This window comes from Vipera berus (genome assembly GCF_964194415.1).
Source record: "Vipera berus genome assembly, chromosome: 1".
NCBI lineage: Eukaryota > Metazoa > Chordata > Lepidosauria > Squamata > Viperidae > Vipera > Vipera berus.
The window spans coordinates 282463973-282476247 of NC_138202.1; the positions used below are offsets into that span (position 1 = coordinate 282463973).

The 12275-nt window shown below is 40.0% G+C and overlaps 1 protein-coding gene across 1 annotated transcript in view; it reads right to left on the minus strand.

Moving 5' to 3' along the window:
* Positions 1–12275, minus strand: part of RPS6KA2 (ribosomal protein S6 kinase A2) — a 134678-nt gene that overhangs the window by 55392 nt on the left and 67011 nt on the right. Inside the window, exon 4 of the mRNA XM_081329452.1 lies at positions 609–689. Within this exon, the coding sequence (XP_081185578.1) occupies positions 609–689 (81 nt within the window). The remainder of the gene's footprint in view (positions 1–608; positions 690–12275) is intronic.

Here is a 12275-nt window from a genome sequence, read left to right on the forward strand (position 1 = left end):
CACTGGAAAAAAAGACTTATACCTGCTTTTTACATTTACGACCTATTGCAGCCTCCCCATGGTCACATGATCAAAATTCAGGCACTTGGCAACCGGCATGTATTTATGACAGTTGCAATGATCTCACCATCTGTGATCTCCCCACGTGGTTTCTGACAAGCAAGTCAATGGGGCATCCCAGATTCACTTAACAACTGCAGTCATCTGCTTAATAACTGTGGCAAAAAAGTCATAAAATGGGGCACAACTTATTTAACAACTGTCTTGCTTAGCAATGGAAACTAGGGACTCAGTTTTGGTTATACGTTGAGGACTACCTGTCCAATACTGTCTAGCTGACTTTGTGCCTAAGGCAGAACTAAAACTCATGACCTGCCATTTTCTAGTCTGATACCATAACATCAAACTGGCTCTGGCTCTTTATTTTAACTATGGATTTTTGAACAAACCATCATAGGGGACTTTACTTATAAAATTAAGCTTTGTCATCATAGTTGACAAAACATAATGCCTGGTTTAATGGTTAATGATTTTGAACAGTACAGGATGATATAGCCAGTTGAAAATGCCCATAGAGCCATGTGAATTCTGTATTAGAGAAATCTTACCATAATGAAGTTTTACAATGAAAGGATGATTCACTTCGGCCAAAATGTCTCTTTCCATTTTTGATCGTACGCGATCTCGGACTACAGAACAAAATAAATAAAAATATCTTCAGATGTAAGAGTCTCGCCTTGTGATTTTTGTGGGCTGTATGGCTTGCCACTTGATGGAGCATCATGAGCAAAAGAAGATATGTGTTTTGCATACATCCCAACTTTTTGCAGGATTAACGTTAGCTCCTATTGCTGGACAGAGTGGAGACAAGCCACTTGATGCTCTAGTCAGAAGAACAAACTTGTCACTACTTGAACAGTTTCCTCCTAAAATCATTCTTTCCTGCTTTTTGAAAATATGTGCAATATACACATACAGAATATTATTTCTTGCTAGACATGCCCCTTACAGCAATGTTACTATTAGAACAGTAATCTTTCCCACCCTTTGTTATGTTGATACGTTAATTGTCTAAAGTGAGCTAAGAGCAGCTTTTAAAATGAGATATCCACTCAGCTAAAGAGAAATGGCAATGAAATACTAAAATATCACTTTGTATTTTAAATACAGATGGAAAAAAGAGAGATAAAAAAAGAGAGATGGAACTTTTGGCTTAATCACTCTCTGGAGATCTATGGACTATCAGCATGTCTACTCAGGAATATGTCTTGCAGAGACGAAGATTTCATGGGTTGCCATCTAATTGGAGTAAACCATTTGATACAGTTATGTCTTCCTTTAGAACAATAAATAACATAAGTATTAACTCGTATACTTCTTCATCTAAAAGAAATAATGAACACATGGTTTCTGGAATTCTCATTGCCTGGGGAAACAGGAATATATAATGACATTAAATCATATCAAAAGGTACCAGCTGGAGGTCACTTCTAAATACGTTTGAGTATGCTTTCTGATCTAATGTTATTGGACAGGATGACTCATGGAGCATAATTTCCTGGATACAGGCTTGATAAAAACATTGGACTTTCCAAACAATTAGTAGAAAAGAAAAGTCAAAAACTCAGGCATAGGAGATGAATTTTATTTTTTTTGCGAAGGGGGACAGAAATATAACTAGGGAGCATCTTCTGGGTTCAAAATAATTTTACAAAATGACAAGAAGATGCATCACAATAGTGACTAACTGTGTTTCATAACAATTTGCCATGCTGTGGTTATTAGATTATGTCACATGATCCCAGATAACGTATTGGTGTCTTGATCCAAATTTGAATTGAGTTGCATGCGCAGTATTTATCTTATTAAGTAGTACCTTCTTTAACTATTTCCTAAACATACTACAAAATAACAATATTTAACTAAGCAAACAGTGGTGCACCTGTCTATGAATTTGAATATGGGTTTGGGAAATCCTGAAACCAGCTTTAATTTTCTTTTTTGTTCTTTTTTTGAGGTTGGAGGAATTCTCCCTTTGTCCTTTTCATTTCATAGGAATGAAAGCATGAGATCCCCTAGGCCACGGGTCTCCTGCGGCTCCCAGCCGCCCGGTGCGCGCGCACCTCTTTGAACGGGAAGTGGTGCGCGCGCACCTCTCCAAATGGAGAGTGGCACCGCCCGTTCCGAGAGGTGCGTGCGCACCTTTCCGAAAGGTGGAGGTGCGCGCGCACCTCCCCAAGCCGCGGCTGTCTCGTCCGGAGACCTGCCGCGTTCACGGCAGCTGTGCAAACAGGATGGCGGCGGTTTGGAGAGTGCACGCGCACCTCTCCCAAGCTGCCGCCGTCCGGAGACCTGCCGACGTTTGGGGAGGTTTGGGGAGGTGCGCGCGCACCTCCCCAAACCTCCCCAAACGTCGGCAGGTCTCCGTACCTCCGCGCGAACGGGCAGCGGCCCCGCTTATTGCGAAAGCTGCCGCGGCCTGTCTGCAAAGCTGCCGAAAGCGGCAGCTTTGCAGACGGGCCGCGGCAGCTTTCGCAACAAGCGGGGCCGCTACCCATTCCGAGAGGTGCGCGCGCACCTCCCCAAACCTTTGGAGAGGTGCGCGCGTACCTCTGCGCGAACGGGCAGCGGCGCCGCTCTTTGAGAAAGCTGCGTCTGCAAAGCTGCTGCCTCCGCTCCCTTCCTTCGCCCGGCCTGCTTTTCCAACCTCACTTCCCTCCCTGCCAAAGCTCCTCCTTTTCTACTCAAACCGATTTTCGGGGTTGCTCGGCTTACACCCAAACGTCCCTTTCTTGCCGCTCCTCCCTCCCTGCCCGCAGAGGCTACAAATGTCCCTTTCTCACCGCTCCTCCCTCCCTGCCCGCAGAGGCTCCAAACGTCCCTTTCTCGCCGCTCCTCCCTCCCTGCCCGCAGAGGCTCTTGCCCTCCCCTAGCTCGTTCAACGGGGGGGAATAGGTCGGGTACCCCTTTCCCCCCCCGAGAACGACACGTGTAAATCTCAAAACGACCCCGGCAAGCTTCGCGCAAAGCCGCCAGGCAGACCCGCGAGCTGGGGCTCAGAGCCAGCAGCTGGAGGGGAAGAAAAAGACGGCGCCTTCTGAGGAGTCTCTTCTTCGGCTATCTTGCTCTGCCCGTCTCCCGCTTGAAAAAACCTCCTCAGTGGATCGGTGCGGTGAAGAGGCCGGGGTTCCTTCGGGGGGGCCTTTCATTCCTGTACAAGGGGGAAGGGGAACTCTGTGCTTTTGTGTGTGTGTGTGTGTGTGTGTATGTAAAGCATGAGAGAGGGAGGAAGAGGGGGGGAAAGCGAGATCTCAAGCCCCGATGTCGTCGTCGCCGTCTCCGCTGAGCAGCGCCGCTTGGAAGAGAAAAGGAGCAGGACAGGCACGCTCGCTCCTGTCCCACCCCTGCGCTCTTCCTCGGCCCACTGCGTCGGCGCTGGGTCATGTCAGCCGGCTGCGCGTTTCCATGGCTGCTCCCCGGCCTGCCGGAAGGCCCCGGTGGCTGCTGGGGCATCGAGAGAGGCGCCGGTGGCTGCTGGGTCATCCCGGCGGCCGCGCTCTTCCCCGGCTCGGTGGAAGGCCGCAGTAATGTGGGGGCTGCATACAGACGCCAGCAGCTGGTCACGGGGCCCGGTGAGTCCCTCCGCGGCCTCACCGGGTGTCGGGCGTGTCGAGCCCGACACTGGGCAGTCTCCCTGGCAGCGTCGGTCGATCGGAGGATGTAGCCGGCATGCGGAGGGCAGGCCCCCAAGACGAGGTGGGCCTGCGCTAGTGGTGTGCGAGGATGGCGGGGGTGGCTCCCGTGGCGAGGAGGGTGTGTCCGTGGGGGGGTGAGGGCCTCACGCCATGCTGCGAAGAGGGGCCCTGCCGAATGTCGCGCCCATAGGCCGCAACAGCTGCTGCGGCCCGCCTGCAAAGCTGCCGCCTTCGGCAGCCTGCAAACGTGCCGCGGCAGCTCCCCCAAAGAGGAGGAAAGCTGCCGTGGCCCGTTTGCAGGCCGCCGCCCTCCTCTCTTTGGGAGAGCTGCCATGCCACGTTTACAGGCTGCCGAAGGCGGCGGCGCCGCTGCCACTGGGAACCGGTTCCATCACACACACAGGAAGGTGGCAACCGTGGGCGTCCGCTCATGCGCAAGAAAAAACCGTTTTGCGCATGCGCAAGACGTTTTTTGCGCATGCACGTGCATGGACGCACGCATGCGGGTCCCACTTTTTTGTGTGTGTGATGGAACCGGTTCCCAGTGGCTCTTTTCCTTTTTCGGGTTGCCGACCCCTGCCCTAGGCCAGGGGTAGGCAACCTTGGCTACCCCCTGCTGGCTCAGGAATTCTGGGAGTTGAAGTCCACAAGTTATAAAAGAGCCAAGGTTGCCTACCCCTGCCATAGGCTGAAATCTCTTCATGAATTGCTACAGTCACAACCATAAAGGAACCTCTTCAGAAATTGCCAGAGACTGAAGCGTTTTAGTTGGAGACCTGAAAGCAGAGCGCATAAATGTGTTCCTGCATTTGTCACAATACAGTTCTATCATAAGCACCTAACAGCACGTATCTAAGTCTGTCCTTTCTTCAACAGAAATAAGAAACTATTGAAAAGCTTTTTGCTGCCTGTTATTTCAAAGGCAATTATAAATGATTGCAAGGAAGATGTCAATTTCTTTTTGAGGGAGTGCTATCCACTTTGAAAGAAACTATGCAGACTATTAGAAATGTAACCCGAAGCTAGATCATGTAGATACTGTAGCTATGGAATAACTCATGTTCTGGTTATTGGTTGTTTAAAGATCTTTTCCCGTTAGACTTCAGATCTGGTATTGTCATTTTGGAGAGAAGAACCGGTTGAATGTGAATGTGTTAATTCTTCTCTGCCCCTGAGCCCTATCAATACCATCAACCAGAATTAGAGGCATCATGAGGGTGAGGACTGACAATAACACTGTTGTTTTGTCACCTTCACTCCTGTTGTAGTGTCTTGAGACATCTCACACAAGTGCAAAAGGACAAAACACTCAGTGAGATGTTGCTTTCATAATTTTGATGAAAACCTGTAGGTACTTGTGATCCCAATTTCTTCCTGGATTGGCTGTCTCAATCAAGTGTTAAATATATATATTGCATATATTCTGATTATACTGTATATCAGTAATAGTCTTGATTCTTATGTGGAAACAATAACAATTGCTTTATTGGGGAATTGGGAGGTATATAAATTTAATAAATAATAAGATCAGTTATATGATAAGGGTTCTTTGGTAACCTTGCCGTGTAATGTAATCAGCAAAGGAAGGCGATGGATATGTGACACTGAGTTACAGTGGGAATTGTTATGAGTTTTCTACTTCCATAAACACTTTAGACCAAGTTGTATAATTGTTTACTGAAAGTTCAGATGTTAGTAACTTACTCAACAGCCTGTTTAGCAGCAGGAATAGATTGGTTTCCATTCGGTTACAGAATAAAGCAAAATATTTAGCAGGCTTCTCTTTTTAGCCCATGATTATTTCCTATGGATCAGATTATTAATTTTGAAAGTCAAGTCACAGGTCCTTCTGTACACTGTTAGGGTTAATTGCTTGTGTGATGTAGTCTGGGGTGAGGAATTGTATCTAACTAACATCACTATGTTAGAGCAAGGCAAACCATTCATGTTCCAAGGATGATTGGCACATTTTTCTCCTGAGAGAGATTCTGTAGCTTTAATGACTATATTATGTGCTTTAGTTAAATAGGTATGATTTGCCTCAGCGGGAGAATAAGATGTTAAATTTGTAGACTTAAATATGCCTGCTGAATAGCTGTCAGTTGGGCGAGGGGCATTTAGACAGAAGCTTTTTTCAAAGCAAAATCAGTTTGGGCATACTTTAAAGAGACAATAATTCTGGATTCCAGAGACTTCTTTTTCCTCAGGGAGAGCCACTGAAGAAAAGGAGATCAAATCTTGTTAAAGCTCTAACAGTATAGGATGCTAAAACAGAATATATATGTACTGGAGCAGAAGGTTTGTAATTGCCTAATTCAAGCCCCTCCCTACTACCTAGAGTCACCCTTTATATGAGAAAAACAATCCTTTTTGTAAAGCTAACGTGATTTTCTTCTGCTGAAACCAATGAGAGGGGGAAAAATCAATGCAGAGGGAAGAGGGGGCAGTGATAGTGGAAAAAGAGAGCTAATCTAACTGGGTTTAACAAATGACTTTGGTTTGTTTCTTCCTCTCCAGCTCAGAGGGCTGGTCTGATTTTTATTCCTGTATGTGTTTGGAATAAATCTAACCAGTGCTTTTTTTGTAAAAGAAAAAGGTGCCGGAACTCACACGTCATACAACCCACCTTGCCTACCCTACAAGGTTCCATCCAAAAAAGGTACTGGAACTCCGTTCTGAGCGTTCTATGACAAAAAAAGCCCTGAATCTAACTGAATGCAATGGGACTTACTATAGTGTATTATAAATACTTACAGGGTAAGTATTAAAATGGAGGAATGCATGGGGTTTCTTTTCCTCCTTAAAAAAACATTTTGGGCCAAAAACATTTGCAAATTACAATCACTTTTGACGTGGCAAAAACATTGTTGTAGAATCCCCCAAATCGGACAGATTAGTTAAATCTTAAATCATTAATGATTTAGCTTGGCTACATTTCCAAATTAAATCTTCAGGGCTTTGGACCAACGATATGGATGACAGTGCATATCATCTATTTTGTAGATAAAGCTGCTTGGAAATGGGTCCTATTTGATTTCCATCAAGCCTAGTTCTGAGGAAACCTGGAGAACTGCAGCCAGAAGTGAGCATTCGAATGTGATACTTTGTAGAATAAATAGTAATATTGCACTGAAGTAATCTGCATGGTGTTTTTCTTAAATAAAATATTTCCCTGTGAGAACAACCATTCTTTTTATTTGTATTATGAATCCCTCTAAGAACCTCAAGGCTTCCTGTCAGTCCACGTTTCAGGAGCTGAAAAAAGCTCAGTGGTGGTGGTGGTGTTTCCTCAGGATGCCTTCGTTTTCCTTGAAACGTGGGAAACCTGAAGGGTTTTTATTATGGTTTTATTATTTTACTCCTGTTTTCTTTACACTCCTTTCATTTTCTTCCTTTTTTATTATTGTAAGTTTAACAAATTTAACAAATAAATAAATATACTTTGTATTTTTGCCTTTGTTTACTGAATGGGTGGCTACGGGCTCATTATTTTTCCCTGGTTGATTGACAATTGTACAACTACCAGATCCTTTCTCCCAAATCAAGTGTGCCTTTACGTGTAACTTTTCAAAGTTGTGCCATTTAGTGTTGAATATCAAAAAAAAAGGGTTCCCTTGGAAATGCTGCATGAGATTTGTATGTGTATTGCCAAAAATTCTAGGCAGACCACTCCAAAATTAGAGAATACTTTCTGTCTGTAGATAGAAGAGGAATACAAGTTATTCTCAAATACATCGATGCTGCTTTGTTAGCAAGCAAAGAAAAATTTAAAAAATGATGTAATGAAATATGCTATTTAGCAGTTAAGGTTCAATTGCTAGTTTACTGATTTTAATAGTTTATGAAGTGACATCCTTATATAATTGCACTAAACTTCACAGAAAAAGCTAAGGAGTGGCATTTCAATAAAAGTTCTTTTGTTCTTATCATAGTGGTGCTCTTTTTATGTAAGAACATCACATTGTTATCATGATGACTTTATTTTAGTAATGAAATAAAAACATAATAAGAGGGAACAAAAGGTGAAACACAACCCATGAAACCCAACGAGAGACTGCAGCTTAGTAGCAGCACATATAATTGATTTCACACGGCTCTTTTTCTAATCCCTGTCATTTCCATTAAACGATCAATGGTCTAATGATGGGAACATCTTCTGCTCACAAATCCTGAGGATCAGGGAATTATTAGGCTAGATTATTAGTATTTTAAAAATTGGTTCTTTCTCCTGTGCATATTTCCTTTTTTTTATAAAGTTTTTATTGTAATTTTTTATTCTCTACATACATATGTTAGTTTTTCAAACAGCATGCGAGCTGGGTTCATAACACGCTAATACATATACAAATTCTACTCTTTGGTTCTCTCTTCTAACCATTTATAAAATAGATTCCAGCTTTTATAGTATTCTGTTTCTTCTTTGTCTTTTAATCTCATTGTTAATCTGTCCATCTTTGCGCATTCCAATATCTTCTTTATTACCTCTTCTTCTGACGGTATTTGTTCATTTTTCCAGCATTGTGCATAACTTATTCTTGCTGCAGTTACAATATGTAAAACCAAATATAAATTTTGTTTGTTAGTCTTTTCTGGTACAATACCTAATAAAAAAAATTCAGGATTAAATGCTACATGTTCTCCTAAAATTTTTTGTAACCAAGCATGTATTTTTTTCCAATAAGCCTTTACTTTGTCACATGTCCACCAAATATGATAATATGTACCTAAATTATGTTTACATTTCCAACATTTACCTGATACATTTTTAAACATTTTTGCTAATCTACCTGGAGGTAAATGCCATCTATAAAACATTTTATACAAATTTTCTTTGTATGCAGTTGAAATTGTCAATTTATAATTTCTCTATGTTATAACCAAAGTTTTCCGCCCACCTTATCATTGTCCCTTTAATTTGTTCACTTTCCATCTCTAAAGTTAACAAAAAATTATACAATTTTTTAATTTCTCATCAGAAGTTAATATCTTATCAAACACATTTTGTTCTTTATAAAATCCATACATTTTCATATCTTTTTCATATCTGTTTTGTATTTGTAAGCATACCCACCATGACATGTTGATACCTGATGTTCCAGTTCTTATTTCGATTTTAATGTCCCATCAACATCTAAAATGTCTCTATACGTCCAAGTTTTTTTCAAAATCTAACAAGTTTACATGTGAAAAAGCTTCAATTGATAACCACCCTGGAATTTTTACATATATTTTCATTTTAATTTTTCCCCATACTGTTATCAAAGCATTTCTAATACAATGGTTTTGAAAATATCCAAGAATTTTTTTCCCCATACCACAAAAATGTGTGCCATCCCAACTGTAAGTCATGTCCCTCCAAGCATAACAACCTTTTATTCCTAAGCATTATCCGTTCTTTCACCCATGTCAGTACAGATGCTTGATAATACAAAGCCCACTCAGGTAAACTAAAACTTCCATTTTCTTTAGTATCTTGCAAAGTTTTCCTCTTTATTCTAGCTTTTTTTCCTTGCCATACAAACTTCAAAACTAAAGAATTCAACTCTTTAAAAAAATTCCCCCAAGTTTTATCGGAATTGTCTGAAACAAAAATAGAATCTTAGGCAATATATTCATTTTAATTGTAGCTATCCTTCCTAATAGAGACAATTTTAAATTCTTCCATTTTTCAACGTCTAACTTTATTTGTTTCAATAACCTTGTATAGTTATCTTCTTTTAATGTTGAACATTTAGCTGATACATATATACCCAAATATTTTACCTTTTTCACTATCTGTACCTCTGTCACTTCTGATATTCGACTTTTTTGCTTATCCGTAACATTTTTAACTATTATCTTAGTTTTTTCCTTGTTTATTTTTAATCCCACTACTTCACCATATTGTTCTAATTTCCCCCACAATTTTGGAATCATCTCCAAGGGATCTTCCAAAATAAATACCAAATCATCAGCAAATGCTTGTAATTTATATGTTTCACCCTTTATCTCCAAGCCTCTAATTTCTGCATCTTGTCTTATATTCTGATTTAAAACCTCCAAAGTGAAAATGAATAACAAAGGAGATAAAGGGCATCCTTGCCTTGTGCCTTTCCTTATTTCAAAACTCTCAGTACAATCTCCATTCACAATCACTTTGGTGGTTTGTTTATTATATATTGTTTTTACCTTATTTATGAAGTTCTGTCCAAAATCCATTATTTGTAATTGATGAATCAAAAACTGCCATGAAAGATTGTCAAATGCCTTTTGAGCATCTAAAAATATTAATGCCATTTGTTTCCCTGGATGTAGTTCATAGTATTCCAATACATCTATTATCATTCTTAAGTTATTTTTAATTTGTCTTTTTGGTAAAACGCCATTTTGATCTGGGTGAATAAATTCAACCAGATACTTTTTCAGTCTCTCCGCCATTATTGAAGTAAAATTTTTATAATCCACATTAAGTAATGAAATCGATCTATAATTCTTAATCTGAGTCAAATCTGAATCATCTTTTAGTATTAAGGTAATGTTTGCTTCAATCCACGTCATCGGCATTTTAGCTTCTAATAAAAGACCATTGCAAATATCTTTCAACAGATCACTTAATATTTCTTGTAGACTTTTGTATAGTTCTGCCGGAAGTCCATCTGGGCCAGGAGCTTTACCATTTTTTTGTCTCTTTATAGCCTCTGTTATTTCCATCATTGTAACTCCTTCATCTAGCATATTTTTAAATGTCTCTGAAATCTTCGGAAGGTTACTATCTTTCAAATATTTTACAGTTTTCTCTCTTGAAGTCTCCTTTTATCATAGAGATCCTTATAGAATTCTTTAACTGTCTTTTTTATTTCTTCATTTTTATATTGTAAATGACCTTTCCCATCCAATAGATTATGTATCATTTTTTTTCTTTCTGTTTTTTAAGTTTAGAAGCTAACCACCTTCCTGGCTTGTTGGCATTTTCAAAGAAATTCTGTTTCGCTCTTTTTATCTGTTCTGCCATTTTTTCTGAATCTAACAAATTTAATTTATGTTTTATCATATCCATATCTCTTATTAAAGTCTTTTTTGTGGATTATTTTGCAATTCTGATTCTAACTTTCCAAATTCTTTTCTTAATAATGCATATTGCTGTTTTCTCTGTTTATTTTTCCTTGCCATATATGATGTAGCTATACCTCTAAAGTATGCTTTAGCTGTGTCCCATAGATTTTGTATCGTAGTATCTTCTTTCTTATTTTCTTTAAAAAAGAATTCCATTTCTTTTTAACTCTATAAATTCTTTTTCCTTTAATATGGAACAGTTTAAAGTCCATCTTAGCCTTTTTTGTGTCCCTTTCCAAGTCATTTTCAGAGGGTTATGATCTGCCCATATGCCTATTTCTATTTCAATGTCCTGCACATTCATTCTCAAGTCAGCAGTCATCCAAAATCATATCAATTCTTGACCAGGATTTCTGGCTATTTGAGTAAAAAGTATATTGTAATTTTTGTGGATTTATTTCCCTCCAAATATCTTGAATTCCAATTTCCTCCACCATATCAAAAAATGTCTTAGGTAGTCTTCCTCTACCATTTTTCCTTGTTTTGTTACTTTTATAATCAATTTTTCCATCTGTTATTGCATTGAAATCTCCTAGTAAACAAATATTTTGATACTCCATTTCTATTATTTTTCTATGTAAATTTTTATAGAACTTTTCTTGATTGTCATTTGGTGCATAAATTGCCACTAATAATATTTGCTTTTGATGCAGATAAATTTCTACCATTAATATTCTTCCTTCTTCATCCTGTTTGGCTCCCGTCAGGACAATTTGGGAAAGTCAGTGTTCGGCTTTCCAGCTTGGTTTTTCTTCGTCTAGCGACCCTTAAAGGGTTGGAAAATTACCCTGGAGGGGCAATGAAGGAGGAGGGATACTTCAGGAGCTCAGATCAGGGGGCACCCGACCAGAGCAAACTGCAGGACCCTCTGGAAAACAAAGAGAAAGGCTGTTTAAATCTCTGGCCATAGGCGTCTCCAGCGGGAAGCAAAGAATCATAAATCAGAGGAATTTCAACTGCGTGCTAAAGCTGGGTGAGCAAGATGTTTCCTTTTCTTCTCTTAGAGGTCTATAAATGTTGAACCCCTAAGTGGAAAGAGATGGAAAGCAAAGACCCCCAGAAGATTTACAAGCGGCGGGTAATTACATGGGGGGGGGGAGAAGAGGCTCTTTGTTAAAAATACTGGACATTGATAAATAAGCCAAGGACGACATCTAGTGGTGAAAAAAAAGAACGAAATTTTTGTAACATGCTCTGTTGATTGGAATTTAACCTTGAAGAGAACAGCTGCAGCTGATAAAGGCTGCTTTGTTATGAGACTGAAACTTAAAATTACTTCTATTGAATTTGACTAAATTTAAACAGACGTTATTTTGGCTATAGACTGTAAACTTCAAAATGACTTCATCAAACATTACTAGACTTATGAAAAAAACTTCTTCTGCACCCTCAGTAGGACAATCTAGTCCTACAACACAGAGATCTATTGCAAAGGAAAAAGACCACAACTCAAAGTGAAACACAGATTTCATTAAAATTTCTTCAGGA